A 15985-nucleotide genomic window follows, 5' to 3' on the forward strand; every position below is an offset into this window, starting at 1 on the left:
AGGTCTTCCTCTTTTCCTCCTGCCTAGAAGCTCAATCTTCAGCATTCGTTGTCAAATACGCGGCCTCTGCACATGTCCAAACCATCCTACCTCTTTAACTTTGTCTCCAATCCACTCAGTCTTAGCCGTTACTCTGATGTATATGTTTCTAATTTTGTCCATCCTCCTCACTCCCAGTAAAACATCTCCACCTTTGCTTCCTGTCTTTTTGTCAGAGCCACCATCTCCAAAGCACAAAGGTCACTACCATCTTGAGTTTCACTCTTGCTGCTATCCTTCGGTCACAAATCACCCCTGACACTCATCTCCACCCTGCCGGCACTTCTTCTTCACCTCTTTTGTGCACTGTCGATTCCTTTGAATGGTTGACCGCAGGTATGTAAAATCATCCACCTTCACTATGTCTGCTCCTTGCATCTCCACTGTTACAGCTGTCTCACTCTCATTCACACACACATTCTGTTTTGCTTCTACTGACTTTCATTCCTCTTCTGCATACCTCAGCCTCCCAAGGCTCTCTTCCACCTGCTCCATGCTCTCAATACAGATTATAATGTCATCTGCAAGCATTAGAGTCCACAAAGACTCCTCCTTCATCATCTGTCAGCCTGTCCATCATCATTGCAAACACTCTTCCTGCACACCACTTGGTCCCATAAAGGTTGTAATTTATGTACACCCACTGTATATAATTTGTATAGTCTATGTTTCTATTATTAATTTGCTGTTTTAATTTCTAAATACCGGATAGGTTTTCTTAATTAGTAAATAGAATTAACTTAGTAATAAAAGTAATGCCTTAATTAAAGTAGAATTCACCGTTTTGTTGAAGGTGTTATTGAACGCAGCTTCTGTTGCGTCTCGCAGCGCCTCCGAAATCAGGCCTGCGATTGGCTTGGAGCCCCCAAAGTTGCAGCCCTGAGTCTGCTTGAAATTCTTATCCGCGTTTGCCGTGCGGGCGGAGAACTGGTTTGCTGTGTAGCCTTCAGCGTCTACTAGAAACTGTGATGACAAAACACGCGCACCTAAACTGACCCCAGAGCTCGCGCGGAGTTCAGATACTGTACAAACAGCGGTGGCGGGAGATTGGGTAAAGAGTGATTTATTGAGATATTTAAAATCGTACTTTTAAATAAAAGAGTATAGTCGGAACCGGGTGGATGTTGTTTGTGTTTTTCAGGAGGACTTCGCGAGGATGGATGATTTCGGAGTTTATGCGGTTTTCGGAGTAAACGGGCCGCCTCAGAAGCTGCTGAGGTAACGCAGGCTTTCGACTCGCACATAATGTCATGTATTTGTTTTTCGTTTGTACCCGTGAGACGCTCATATGTGTCTTTAAATAGCTCAGTCGCCTTCAGCTAAAATTGCTGGGCTCAACAGCTCTGTCGCTACACTTTTATTGCTCCTCATTGGCGCCTCTTTGAATTAGACCTGTTTACACACAGTCGCTTAACTTCTCTTTCTTTAAAACAGTAAATACTTTTCGCCTCTCGTTTTTCTGCATGTAAATCGAGCAGTGTGCCTTTATTTGCTTGTTTCTTCGTTTGTTTTGCCGTGTCAGCGCTGAAGGCTCTAGCAGGGTCCGTGTTGCAGTTCCACCAAGCGTCCGCCAGGTGGTGCTGTTTAGCAGCGGCCGGTGGGGGGAGCGGATCTGCGTCAACGCAGAGCTCAGCGATTCTGATCGGATGCCCATCACTATTGGAAAACTGACTCCTTATAATAAGTAGGTTCGCCCTATTTATCCGTTTTGTTATTTTTTGTAATGCACTCTAACAGCCTTTCTGTGAATGATGCATATTTCACCTTCAGATGTTTGTCATGGGAGCAGTGGGAAGAGGAGACCTGGATAGACAGTGTGACACTGAACGTCTCTCTGGAGGGAGGAAACCTGGTAAATACTAAGGAAATCTAAAGAGCTTATGAAAACATTAGGATTTTCTTAAGTTAAAACTTTAAGATATGGACAGATGTCACAGGTTAATGTATATAATCTCCCTTTTTTTTCTTTAGTCAACAGAACCAGAAGTCATCATGGCCGTGAAGGAATACACTCCAAAGGTAATCTGATAAGGATGTACTGTGTCTTATAATATCACAAAGAAATGTTGCTGCTGTCGGTGAAAGCAGATAGCGATAATGACATTATTTCAATTGTGCTGCATCTCAGGACACGGCTGCTCCACCCGCAGCCCGAGAGCTCCACGGCAAGAGGAAAAGAGAGCAAACTGCAGAAGAAGAAGAAGGCAATGACTGGACAAAGAGAAGAGAAGAAGAAGAGAACACGTGTCCAAATGCAACTACTGAGAAGACCACACCTGTGCGCAAGGTCAGAGGTCAAGCCAAAGGCAGCCAAAAGCTGTTTGCAAGCGGTGCCGAAACCACCAAGCTGAAGGGAGCAGGTGGAAAAGGTGGGGGTTTTTTTTGTTTTTTTTTCGTTGTGTTTTAAAAAAATAAATAAATAAAATTTCTTTAGGTGCTATTTCTTCTATCAAACCTGCTTTCTCTCTGTCCTCACTACACAGCAGCAGAGATGCAGGGGACTGTGGGAAGAACGCCTCCTCAGAGTGCAGTCCGGACGAAGAGTAGGCAGGCCAAGGCTCCCACACACACTGGTACTGTTTCTTTTCTTCTTCCTTTTTCTGTCATATTTATTTCCTCTTCTGTCCCAGCAGCTGACACAGCCCATCCCGCATTCACGCATAGATGTTTTCCATTCACTGCTCACTTGCAGGAAAGTAACATAAACCTGGGCGTGTGACTCACGCGGGGCTCGGCTCCCTCCGACTGTTTGATTTTTAGATTGCGCTGTTGGCGTTGTATCGGTATTCCTGCAAGTCAAACAAATGAATCACTTGGAAGAGCATTTGGGGAATTATTAATCTAGACAGCGTTTCTCACTTTATTATCAGCATGTTGAAGCGCTGCTGTGTTTCATCAGCCAGAAATTCGAATTTGGCCTCTCTAAGGTGGCCATCAAACCAAGAGGTCAAACCAGGCCTTCCCAGTAAAGCAGTGAGCGAGTTTGCATTCAAGAGGCAATGTTGGGAGCATGTGACCAATCGCACCTCGTATGCAGCTATAGTCGAATATGTGAATGTGGCTTGTAGTGTAAAGTGCTGGTGTCAGACTGTGTGTGAGCACATAAACAACAAATATGAGACCTGTTTGCAATTACAAACAAGGCTCTGCAGTTTTAGGGCTATGTTGCCATATGTCTGTAGAATAATGAGACTGTCTGCTAAGCAGACAGTCTCATTAAAGTCATTAAAGTCTCATTATTAAACCTGCGGCTCCACAAGTATAATTATAACGTAACATAGACTATATCGATATAAACGATATTGTCACATCTTATATCTCGTATGAAAATATATCGATATTTTTAAAAAACTCGATATATCGCCCAACCCTAGTCTGCTTAATGAGAACTGCTTGCAGCTGGCATCACAAATGGGGGAATATAGCAGGGCCGTCAAACATGCGGCCAGGGGACGAGAGCAAGCCCTCTGCACGGCTATGCAAAGTGTAATAAATTGCAGTCAAGTCATTTTTTATGTCACCATTACTGTGTGGCCATACAATGTCACTATTACTACACAAACTTGAAATGAGAGCTGCATCCACACAGGAAATGATTCGCATGTCACTTTAAAGCTGAAGCCAGTTTCAGGGTCAAGTTGTCTAGGTAAACATCTAATGTAGTCATAAGCCAGTCAACAGTCTCCTGTGCTCTCATTGGTAGTTGAGAAAAGTTATCTGTGAGTCGCTCAACTTGTTATCGCTGCTGGCTTTTTCACCTCCAGCTGCTTAAAGTCATTGAATATCACTTTCTGTGGTGTCTGGTTGTCACGTCACTGCCAGTGTGGACACAGTTTTAGGGCTTTTGTTGTTTTTTTTTTTTCACCTTAAAAATACAGGTTTAACTGGTCGAGCTCACTTGAGAACTCAGTCAGTTTGACCCTGACTCTACAAAACTTGCACATGGAGGTTCAGAGCAGGTTATTTCTACAAATCAGGTTACTATGGAGATGTAATCCAGTAATGTAACACTAAAGTGAAGTCACTAAGCCCCAAATCCTGCTTGTAGTACACAGGATTCATATGATAAACATCCAAGCGCTGGAATGGGGAATACAGTTGAATTAGCTGACTTTGACATGGTTGTTGGTGACAGGCAGGCTGCTGGGAGTGTTTCAGAAACATGATCTGAGTGATGATCATGTCTGGCTACTCCCAACAGAACATGACATGTCGTGTTTTCTTGCAGCTCCGTTGGCCAGCCCGTCAGGTCGCTGGGGTCAGACGTTATGTCCCATCGATGCTCAAACAGCAATTCTGATTGGAGGCCAGGGAGCCAGGATGCAGTTCTGCAAAGATCCCATGTGGAAGCTCTGCACAGGTCAGTCAGTTCAACAGCATTTTAGACTCTCGTTGATACTACAGCTCAGGTGAGAGCCGTGTTTAAGGGGACGTTCTGTGTGCAACAGAGGACGTGTCCTGGGTGGCCGCGGAGACTCTGGCTGAGGGTCCGACTCCTGAGGCCAGGATCGGCCACACAGCCATCTACGACCCCGACTCAAGAAGGATCTTTGTGTTCGGGGGCTCTAAAAACAAGAAGTGGTTCAATGACGTGCACATCCTGGACACGCAGAGCTGGAAGTGGACCATGGTAGAGGTGCGTGGTGATCTGTGTCCACACGCTGTGCTCGCTTTATTTCTGTTTTTGTTTTTAAATGACTTCCTCCTGCTCTTCTTCTTCAGGCTCAGGGTAAGGTTCCTCCCCTGGCCTACCACAGCTGCAGTATGTTTCAGGGTGAGCTGTTCGTGCTGGGAGGGGTGTTTCCTCGGCCCAACCCAGAGCCCGATGGCTGTAGCGACTCTCTGTATATCTTCGACCCCCGCCTCTCCATCTGGTACCAGCCCATCGTCACCGGAGACAAACCCTCCCCCCGCTCAGGGTAACACGGCTCAGTCCAAAGCTTTATTTAACGCACACTTTCTAACTTTTTTCTTTTTAAATATAATTGCTCCATATTTTTAACCTCCTCTTTGTTGTTTTTGTCTTGCAGTCATTCTGCATGTGTGATGCAGGAGAGGAAGATCTATGTGTTTGGTGGCTGGGACACTCCTGTATGCTACAATGACATGTACATGTTGGACCTTGGTGAGCAACACACACACACAAAGTATCTAAATCAGGGGAAACGTGCAACTACACATCCATGCTTGCATTATTAAAATGCAACGTGTTTATGTCTTAGGTCTGATGGAGTTTTCTGCAGTCAAAACAACTGGGAATCCCCCCTCTCCTCGAAGGTATCGCACATAACACTTCAAAATATTATGTGAGCGTGTGAGACGACAGAGCTGAGTTCAGTGTGACGATGGATCTGATCGTGTTACGCGTGCTTTGATGAACAGCTGATGGGCATCCTCTGGGGATACTTTCTTTATGTGTCTTAAGGAGCAGGCAGCTGCGCTTTATTATCCGCTGCAGAGCCATTTGGGTACTGTGTCAGGATGCTGTGAGGACATTTTCAGTTGTGCAGAGGTAGAAAGACACCAGGTTTTGAGGCTGATTTAATTTCCTCAGTTCTCAGAAAACAGACTTTTTTTCCCCCTAAATGAGGCAGTGCCTTCTGTGTGTCCATGGAAATCTTCTTTGATCCCAGAAACCCAAAACTAAAGACTCTTCACGTCCTCTCCATTTATGTTCAGTGACAGATGGTCATTCTGATTTCTCCTGAAACTAATGAACAGCTCTTTGTGTCTCCTCCAGTGATCATTCCTGTCTTCTTTTTGTGTTGTCTGCAAACTTAATGGTGCCATTTGTGTTGTGAGATGGTATCAAGGGCTCAAAACAGCCTGTGGTGCTCCTTTGGAGAGGATGGAGGGGTGGTAGGGGACCCATCCTGATCAACTTTGGCCAGGTTCTCAAGAAAGCTAGAGTCAGTGGGCAGATGGTGGTACAGTATAGTGTGGTGTGGAGGACACTGGAAATGGCAACATCTGTTGGCTTATTGGTTCTGTATAAATCCTGATGTGGGTCCAGAGTAGGTGGGAGTGTGCTTGATGTATTTGAGGATCAGTCTCTTAGTGTTACAGCCTCTGGCCTGTAGTTACTGAGGCAATTTACTACAAACTATCTGGAAACATGTGCTATAATGGATGTCTTTACCCAGGTGGGGACATCATGTACTGTGATGGGGAAAGACCGATGATGTTTGTGGGTAGCTCGGTTAATTCCACACTTTAGCCTCTGAGACCAGCTGCTTTTCTTTTATGTAGGCACAGCTGTATTATAAACATAACACAAGCAGTAACATTTAGGGACAAATGGGGGCTAAATGGAGACGTTTACGTTCCTCAAATTAAGGTTTAATACGATTTTAATAAGACAGGAGATTAAAATGAGAGCAGAGATTGTTACAATATCGTCTGCAGTCGTTTTAAGAACCTTTAAGCAACTTGAAGTTAAATGTGAACATTGTGTGCTCGTGTGTTTCAGCTGGCACGGCAGCGCTGTGCTGTCAGACACAAAGTTCCTGATCCACGGTGGTTACAACGGAAACAATGCCCTCAGTGACGCCTTCGTCTTTGATATAGGTGAGCAGAGGTTTGGTTTCTGAAAAGTAGCTTTTTTTTTTTGTTGTTAATGACAGAGTCTGACTGATAGAGGATTTAAGATCAAGACAGAATTATTTTAGGGTTTTGGTAACGTAATTCCCAAACTAGGTAGGAGACACTGCTTATTCTACTGTTCCTGCACAATCCATACTGTAGGTCCGGTTGGTTCTGTGCCCAAAAAATATCTCCTTCACGTCCTTAATATTTAAAATAAAAGCCACAGACCTATAAGCAATAAAGTAGCTTACATAAGTAACAATGTGTTAACCGCCACCTTCACCTGACTGTTGAGTTTATTCTGAACATAAAGTGTAAAAACGAGAATTAGCGGAAAAATACAAATTTCGTGCCTTTGTTTTGCGGTTTCAGACACCAACAGCTGGACAGAGGTGAGCGCGCCTGAGCTGTCTGTACCCAGGGCGGGGCACTCCATCATCACCATGGAGACGGCCGTTCATATCCGCTGCTTCTCGGAGGAAGATGAAGACGCGGAAATGAACGGCGGCAGAACCCTGCTGGTGTTCGGAGGCGGCGACAACGAGGGCAACTTCTACTCCGACCTGACGACTGTCGCCGTGGAGGAGCTGCTCGGTGCTATTTAAAGAGAGAGCGAGTCAGAGGTGAATCCTCTCTGCCTCGCTGGATGTAAAGCTATTTTAACACCCTCACCCTTTGTTATTTATAATCCTGTGGGTTTTTATCCCTTTCTGTCTCCTTTCTTCTTTCGCTTTAAAAGGTTTCCCGGTTTTATTTGATACATCTGAGCAGGATTAAGAAAGATTTCTCTCATTATGGAGCTCCACTCATAAAAACAATATCTGCTTTAAAGGGCAGATTTGATGATGTAAATATGTTTGTTTTCCTCAGGTACTTTTTTTAAAATGTTGGTTTATATTGATTGTGTTTTTTAAAAACTGAGGCTAGTTCAGAATTTATTTATTTTTTCTTGCAGATATATGTAAGTGCATCAGAATTTTTTACAATGTTTATTCCTGCTTTTGTTTGTATTTGTCATCATCTTCAAACTATCAGCGGTGGGGAATTTTCCATTCATGTCACTGGGCTGTACCATTTTGCTTTTTAAAGGTAATTATTGTTTAACTATTGTATTTTCCCTTATTATATATATATATATATTTTTTTTAGATTGTGCATATACTGGTTCAATGTATATACACTCAGCTTCAGATTTTGTTTTGTTTTTTTTACCTCTTGGATCAGTTTGATGTCAGAAAGAGCAGATATCCTTAATATGGTCATTATGGCAGAATGCCCCACCTACCTGCCGTGTAAAACTTCTTGCAGCCAGTGGAAGCTGGTTTAAAGGGAGTTATAATGGCTTGTATCAGACAGTATGAATTGATGGATGCACCTGACGCCCTACATAAAATAAACAAGGATTATTTTGAACTATGAATCATGCAAAGCTACTCTAGCAGAGTCCCAAGAATGAAAGTACGCAGCTGCATAATAACTGCTCAATATTAACATTATATCAAGTTAAACCCACTTGCATATTATTTTCTACATGGATAGTATGTAGAGTAGACTGTACAGTCTATGCATTACTGCATGGGAATACAAAATCAAACCAACATCAATTAAAAGAGGTTTGACAGCTTTAAACAGAAAAGGCCGTTCATGCTGCTGTGGTCACTTGACAGTAACGCAAGCTAACATGAGACCTGCAGCGTGACACTGTTATCTTCAGAGAGCCAGAGCTAAATGGAGACTTTTTAATAAAAGATTAATGGAGCGTGGGAGGGATTAAGTTCATATCCGCTCGGTTCCTGATAACGGTGTCATGACTGTGGCTGTGTTTGAACTTTTTTCACTGGATTAAACAGACAGCCCCACGTTGGGTAACTTGAGATTAACAGAGGTCAGTAAATACACACTTAATTTAAAACAGAGATTCGTTCTCACAGCACTAAGAAAGAGTTTTAAGCGTGCGTCATCGTCATGGCCAACTGTTCTACGTACCTTAATACATAACCTGCAAAAGAAATGCGATCCACATCATCCCCAGCTGTAAATGTATTTAATGCAAAAGTTAGCAAACTTGCATGTTTATCTGATATGTGATGTATGGTGAACATGCCAGAGTCAGCTGATCCAGCCATAACGATAAGCTTTATCAAAAAGTACAGTTTGAAGCCTAATATTTAAAGTAGAGAGGCTGTCTGGATTCTGGTAGCTGAAGACTCCCTCTAATTCATGTTTTAGAAACTCTAGTCAGCCTGAATTCTCACAGTGAAGTGCTCTGTTTGTTTAACATGGTACTTTAGTCTTAACACCTCCAACTACCACATGCGACTTGAAAAACTAATATGCGAGTGATATCATCACAATTTCTAGTCCCTGTCGGGATTCTTGCTGCAGTGTTTTGGATCAACTGAAGGCTTTCCTGAGATCTTTTAGGGCAGAGGTGGGGAACTCCAGGCCTCAAGGACTGGTGTCCTGCGGGTTTTAGATATCGCCCTGGGTCAACACACCTGAATTAAACTATTAGTTCATTAACAGGCTTCTGGAGAACTTCAAGACATGTTGAGGATGTAATTTAGCCATTTAAATCAGCTGTGTCGGATCAAGGACACATCTAAAACCTGCAGGACACCGGCCCTTGAGGCCTGGAGTTCCCCACCCCTGTTTTAGAGAAACCTGATAAACAATTACATAAATTCAGCCTAGAAGTAACACGTTGAATAGCTTTTCAGCATCGTTGAGACAGGATGTTCTAGGACTGCTACATGTACATCAAACCTTTAGTTTAATGACCATCCAACTGAATATTTCAACAGTAAAATTCTGCTTTATTTTACATACAATTAAGACTTCAGTATGTTATAGATATCTTTGTCAAAGTGTCTCTTGGAAGGTGGCACATCTGCTGAGAGAGGCAGACATTTGCAATTTTTCTACCTTAAAAACTCAAAAACAAACTGGTCCCAATCAGTTGGAGGCCATCAAACTGCTTTCACCTACTCCATGGTATTTCCTGTGGCGATACAAAGGAAAGCCCGACTTCCTCAACATATTTTATTTTATACCTGTGGATATAAAACCGTCCTCACTTCATTATTTCACAGACTGTTGGGAAAAAAAACAAAACGTGTTGCTATGCATCGTGCTTAATGGGCCACAAAACAAGTCTTTATTATGTTCATCATAACTAACGGTGATGTGCTTCAATCCGTTTATCTAATTACACGGTGTTGCACTTACTGTGATTATAGCACAGTGTGGATAAAAAGCCTGGTTTTTGGCTTTGGTTCTTTCCGTACTACTTTTGCCCACGCTGCGAGTCAGCAGCTTCTAAATTGCTAAGGTTAAGGGCAGGATTTTCACCCAGCGGACTGCTGAAGAAAGAATAATGGTTCTAAGGGAATCACTAATTTTATGTTTGTGTCCTCCACTCTTTTCCTGGCTTCCTTGGATTGCTCCATTTGTTTTATAGCCACCCCTGTGATACTTCATTTAATCTTCTACATGGTGGATAAGCAATATTACACTTTAATGGCCCAAAGCACTCCAGCATGCATACCTTTACACTCAATACAGGTGTTAATTAGAACTATTTGAAACATATGTGGGTGTTAATAATGCTTGAATTTGTCAGAGAACAGGAGATTATAAAGTATGACACAAAACTACAACATCAGTAGCTCCAAATACATGCATGTCATGCATGCAGTGACTTGAGCCATGGGTTATATAACAGTGTTGAAATATCAAAATTATAAAATAGTTAATAATTGCTTAAAATTTTGATTTTTCTCATGCTCCAGTGGATTTATAACTAAATAAGGGTGCTGCTTTAATCAGGTGCTGTAGTAGTAAAGATCTGTATTTTTCCACTGACTTACACACACCCAGGCTGAGGTGGATTTCAGAGGGGAGTTGCTGAAAAGCACAACTGCTGGAAAAGCCTGACGATCACAGATCAAAGTGCTCATGGGGTTTTTTTTGGGGGGGTTTTTTATCTGCTCTACTAGGAAAACTATTGACTGTATATCAAAAATAACTGTTACATATTACATCCTCAAAGCAACCACATACATTTGGCACATGGAAATAGTAATTGGAGACTCAAAGGCTGATATATTTTATTTAATGTTCCTCCAGTGACACTTAAAATATGCTTAGATTAGTGCAATTCAGTCTGCGACTCAGCCTCCTACACAGAGTGTTGTTTCTTCTCTACTGCAGCCAGAAAATGCGTTTCAGTGCAAATGGATGGATGGATGGATGTAATATAAGGAAGCCTCCTGCAGATGGCGACACTTCAGCACAGATTTGTCTGTAAGCAGCTTGTCTCCTGCTAAAATGGTCCATGTACAGTCTAAAAAAAGACTGTGGTGTCACTGAGTTTACATATTTACTGTTTTGCTATAGCTTTCTGACATTTCCCCCCCAAACTGGCATCCCTCTACTTTGATCCACCATGAAACTGGACATGATCCAGGTTTATGCACTGAGTGAAAGGTGCAGTGATTCTGCATTAACAAGGTTCATTATTAAATATATAGAGGGTAGATTGATATGCTAAAAGCAGGCGTGTGTGTTTCCTGGAACATACCCAGTGCACATACCCTGGAGTGCTCTCCCTCCATCATCAGGGGGGTGATTTTTTTCCCCCCTTCGTTTATCGGGAAATCCTGCCAGTTGGATGCTCTCCCGGTCGTCCCCAACAACCTTTTCATACCCGTTCATATCCTGAATTCTTCTTTTTTATTTTGCACAACATCCTCACATTGTTCAAATGATGATTTTTTTTTGATATTGCACCTCTGCCGACCTCCCAGCTGACAGACTTGTGGCATCACTACTTCCAGTGGAAGTCATATTACCTTTGTCAGTCTATGGCTGTTGCTAAGTAACTTGAAAATGTCTGTACCTGCAGTCAGCATCTCACATTTTAAGATGGCATGAGTTTCTAGTTACATGTTATTTTTACAGCTGTGGCTGCCAAGAGGTACTGTTCTGTAATTGGCTTAAAAAAAATCTGTCTTCAAATGGATTTGTATATCAACCAAAGTATTATTGTTTTAGTCCAAAATATCAAATCCTAGCCAATAGACTAGTTTTAGGCTTAAAGATCGAAGTGTTTATGTGCTCTCCATAAGTGTTGCACTGCACTGTAACAGTGTGCCTCACTAAATGAGCACTGGAATTCTTAGAGGTGTGATGGGAATAAGCTAAACGTGTGACAGATGAAAGGAAACAGGGATGTGACTCAGTGGTAAAAATATCTGGCAACTCTTGTATGTGTTGCCTGCAGAACTGGAGCTTCCAGGGATGAGCAGAAAGAGGCGTGTGTCCATAAGCCTGTTTACAGATGAAATGAATCTGTGCAGACATAATGAGGAAATACTAGTTACTCACTGAACGAAAGTCCAGCTTCTCTTTGGCTTTACTGAAAGGGTTCATGGGACTACGTGCATTCATGCTGTAGGCACTTCTCTGTTTTTTTTTTGTTTTTTTTTTTGGTAATATCTGTAAAGATCAGAAACTTCCTCCAATCAGCACATTTATAAGTATTGAATATGACCATTAAATGCAGATTAGTGTAGTAAAAAAAGTGCAATCGCTCCCTCTGAAATGTAGTGGAGTACAGTCACATAAATCCGACATACTCGAGTAAAGCTTCTCATGTTTGTAAGATAGTAGACTTACTTGGGTGGGTTAAATTCCATCACAGCTGGAAGCAGAAACATGCACATTAACTTGTCAGGAGCGCTCTGTAAAAGACTTTGCCACAATATTAACAATGCAGGAGGCAAAGAGCCCGATAAAATATTCATCGGCATACTTAAATAAATCAATAAACCAAAAAAAAAGAGGAAATGAACTGAAAGACCGGTTAACTTTTGCACCCCGGAGGCTCCAAGTTTCTCTCTTCCATTATGTCTGGAGTTGAGCCTTCATTCTTGCCAGGTTGAGGAGAACAATTACAGTCTCCCGCACCTGCCATTTACCAGCATGGAGGAATTGCGGTCATTCAGCAGTAAAGGCTCGGAAAAAATCGAGTGAAGCCGAACTCAGAACTCCCTCCCTCCCCTTTCAAGTCGTGGTGCAAGCAAGCAGCCATGTTGCCGCGAGCTTGTTCCGGTATGAGGGCAGGATCGTGCGCATAGACTGCATTCGGGCGCAGCTCCTCGCTTTTCTCCCCCCTCCCCGTGACACGCACCTCCGAGCAAGAAAAGCCCACTTTGCTGATAATGGATTTTACAACTTGATGATTCCTCCTTCGGTCGGCTGGTGACTGGAATATTAGTCGGTGTACCGACAGGACGAACTGGTATATCGCCACACTGCAGTGCAGCACTGGTGAACGACCTTATTCCAATCACGCAACACAAGGAAGAGCGCCGGTGATTTCCGTGGATTTTGAGCTCTGTGGGTTGCTCTCTGGCAGTCACCGCCACTGCGGTCGCTGGGGAATAAGCTAACGAGCTAGCCTTACCTCAAAAAATCCTGAATTAGCTAGCTACATGGGCTAATGTCGACCAGTTAGCTAGCGGAACAAATTAATTTGTGATTCTCACCTGCCATGTGACCATTTCACAAGGTGCTGCTTTTATTTTTAGGATACCCTGGCCCCGGATAACTCACTGGGAATATTTGAATTTGCTTTGTGAGAGGTGGGAAGGTCGAGACCTCGCCGGGAAATAACTTTGGCCCGAAAGTTTGTAGACCTCGGAGCTGGTTTGAAGACCTAAAAGGAAACATCTCTGCCACAAAAGGAGAAAGACAAACGGCGACACTGCGCGATGAAAACGACGCCGTGTCAACATTTGCTGTAAATTTTGGCAAGCGGTCATTGGTTTCCCCAAACCTCAGTTGGCAACCTTACAAGTTAGCACGATAGCCACCTATCTGAACCTTGTCTTCTTTCAATACAACCATTGCCCAACTTTTTCTTCAGGCTAGCATAAGTAGCTAGCTGATCAAAACGTCACAGCAGCAGGTAGTTAGCTCGCGTCTTACATCCGTGCTATACCTCACTGTTCGCTATCGACGCAGATCAACTTGAACTGGGAACTGAATGCCTTCACACCCAGGCCGGAGCTGAAGAAAACATTAGTTTTTCCCATTTTCTGCTTGTTGACAAACATGAGACCTGCGGTTGCTGCTGCTAGCTAGTTTCGAGCTAGCTGGCTAACTCGACTAGCCGCTGATGGTGGGATTCAACTTGTTGATTCACAGGCTGTCTGTCGCGCTGCTAGCTGGCTAGCACTGGACATCTGTTGGAGATTTTCCTCAGCTATCAACTACACAAGTTTTAAATGCTCAGCAGAGACTGACGAATCGTACTAGTTTCAAGGTTCCTTTTTCCATTTTTAATTTTTATTTTTTTGGCAACACAGACTCCTTCAAAAATGTCAACAAGGCCCCCACTGGTTCAAGTAATTGAAAATTCGGCCGGGCAGGTAAGATGTCCTTGTAAATGACTCTTAAAAATGTAATTATTTGTGATATTTGTCCACAAAATTACTTGAAGTTCTCATCTGCTGGGGAGAGAGGCCTTTGTTGGCCTTTTACAGGCTTTGGTTGTCTCTGGTTGCTTTTTTTCTCTCCTTCCTCTCCTGTGTCTCTGTTGTCTTTGCCACAGAGCAGTGATTCACCAGCTTGCCTACGCACTCACATTGGATTTCCCACTCCTTACAGGATAGCAGAGCAAATTTAGGTTTCTGTTTAGTCTGTGTTTAGACATGTCCTCCCACTTGACTTTTTGTCACTTTTGACCTTCTGCAATACAGGCAATCATAAAGCTGAAAGTCAGTTTTCAACACATTTCTTTATCACCAAGTTTGATGAAGACATGTAGATTTCTTTTTTATTTATTTATGCTAATTTGCAACTTACCTGTCCTTCTGGAAGAAAGTTGCTTGTTGCACTCTTTATTTGACAACCTTAAATGTGTCACAAAGCTATCAGACAGAAGAAGTGGCATTTAAATGGAAATGAGAATTTGTATTTCAAATGGGAACTTGCAAGGAGGTTTGCGCTTGGATATATCCTCAGTTTATTAACAATAAACCCTTGTAGATCATTGTTCAAGGGGGAAAAAAGTAAAACTTGGATTGCAAGTAGGGCTATAGGGGGTGACTGAAGGCACTCAGGCTGTGCAAACAATACGCATCTTCTGACCTAGTAAAAGCCTGCTAACCCCCATCCATATGTGAAAGAGCTCCAAAAAATCCCAATAAAAATTGAGATTCATCAGTTGCAGAGGCTGTGCAGATATGGTTTCCCGCTTCAAGAACCCTTTTTTGTCTATACATTTGATTAGTAGTTCTTTGAGGTATGTGCTCCAAATCCATACTAGATCGCTGGAAATAAGCTTCCATATCTGCAGCATCTGTCTTAATCTTGCAGACAGTTTTATCTTTCCATTATGAGAAAGCCGCATTTGCTCACATGAAAGCTATTATAGCTTCTAGTGAAGAGTGTGACTCGGGCAGTCCATGTTCAGCATCACGTGGTATTTGCCTCCTCATTAAAATCTCTGAATGTTTGATGGGGAAGGAAAATTGTCTAGGTATTGACAGTGTAGCCACTGGATGATGTCAGCAAGCGTTTGAAGCTAAACCCACTTTGCGGTGCTGTCCTACGAATGCATCTGTGGTGAGGATTTGCTTTTAGCAGCTGATCAGCAGTTTTGACGAGCGTGGGAACTTAACTAGAACTATTGTTTCCGACGTGCAAAGTATTTTTAATGAAACCTTTGTGAAAAATTAGATGCGTGGCTATGTAACACAAAAGAAACACAATAAGGGGAGTGCTACAGTGCACTCTGTCAAGCTAAACAGAAACGACGAAAACCCCAAACTTAAGTGTGAACTGCTGATGCATGGCCCTACCAAAATACAGAACTTATTTTATTAGCCAATAGGAGTGTGTCTTGGTAGTAAACACTGAAGGGTTCAAAGATATTTTTTTCTGTCTTTACTTCCCATAAAAGCAAAATGCTGACATAAGTTTACCAGTAGATACAACGCACGTGTACCGCTGCCTGTCGCCACTTCTGTTAAACCACTTTTTTTTTTCCTTACACATGCAGTGCAGCTGGAAACAACTTCTATTTATTACCTGATGGACATATGTGCAAGAATGCAAATGTCTGATCAGACAAACTGTCTTTAACCTACCAGCTTCCTAATGAGTCCACATGATCAGTCAGATTTCACCCAAACAAAAACTTTTAGACTTTTTCACCTGTTTTCTGAGTTGTTGTTTAAAAACAGCATCAGGGTGTAAAGAAAAGTGGACATACACTTATATTCATATGTAGGCAAATAAGTAGACACAGTGAGAATGAGACATGCGTACACAGCTACACCCTTATGGGAAC

General features: G+C 42.6%; 2 protein-coding genes across 9 annotated transcripts in view; both read left to right on the top strand.

Annotated features, from left to right (window-relative positions):
- Nucleotides 1–871: 871 nt before the first annotated feature.
- On the top strand, nucleotides 872–8037 carry krcp (kelch repeat-containing protein). Of its 2 annotated transcripts, none has more exons than XM_082527684.1 (14): nucleotides 872–1090; nucleotides 1181–1257; nucleotides 1562–1723; nucleotides 1810–1891; nucleotides 2011–2058; nucleotides 2168–2408; nucleotides 2526–2612; nucleotides 4268–4399; nucleotides 4488–4675; nucleotides 4762–4958; nucleotides 5070–5164; nucleotides 5262–5316; nucleotides 6509–6606; nucleotides 6997–8037. In XM_082527684.1, exons 2-14 carry the CDS (start codon nucleotides 1196–1198, stop codon nucleotides 7227–7229), a joined length of 1680 nt encoding a protein of 559 aa, XP_082383810.1. In that variant the 5' UTR covers nucleotides 872–1090; nucleotides 1181–1195; the 3' UTR covers nucleotides 7230–8037. The 2 variants fall into 2 exon arrangements, with proteins under 2 accessions (XP_082383810.1, XP_082383809.1); XM_082527683.1 differs by having other exon boundaries at nucleotides 876–1090; nucleotides 2523–2612.
- Nucleotides 8038–12551: 4514 nt separating this feature from the next.
- The window catches only part of mark2b (MAP/microtubule affinity-regulating kinase 2b), a 51404-nt gene continuing 47970 nt past the window's right edge, over nucleotides 12552–15985 (top strand). For 4 of the 7 annotated variants that reach the window (XM_082527507.1, XM_082527511.1, XM_082527509.1 and 1 more), the window contains exon 1: nucleotides 12554–14060. In XM_082527507.1, the coding sequence (XP_082383633.1) occupies nucleotides 14010–14060 (51 nt within the window). In that variant the 5' untranslated portion in view covers nucleotides 12554–14009. Of the gene's footprint in view, nucleotides 14061–15985 lie in introns of all 7 variants that reach the window. The other 3 variants (XM_082527513.1, XM_082527512.1, XM_082527508.1) reach the window with 3 other exon arrangements.

This window comes from Aulonocara stuartgranti (genome assembly GCF_965226115.1).
Source record: "Aulonocara stuartgranti genome assembly, chromosome: 3".
Taxonomy (NCBI): domain Eukaryota; kingdom Metazoa; phylum Chordata; class Actinopteri; order Cichliformes; family Cichlidae; genus Aulonocara; species Aulonocara stuartgranti.

Coding starts and splice junctions, on each gene's coding strand:
- krcp (XM_082527683.1), top strand. CDS start 1,196: ATGGATGATTTCGGAGTTTATGCGGTTTTCGGAGTAAACGGGCCGCCT. Junction 2,613..4,267: donor CAAGGCTCCCACACACACTG/GTACTGTTTCTT, acceptor GTTTTCTTGCAG/CTCCGTTGGCCAGCCCGTCA. Junction 5,165..5,261: donor CATGTACATGTTGGACCTTG/GTGAGCAACACA, acceptor TTTATGTCTTAG/GTCTGATGGAGTTTTCTGCA.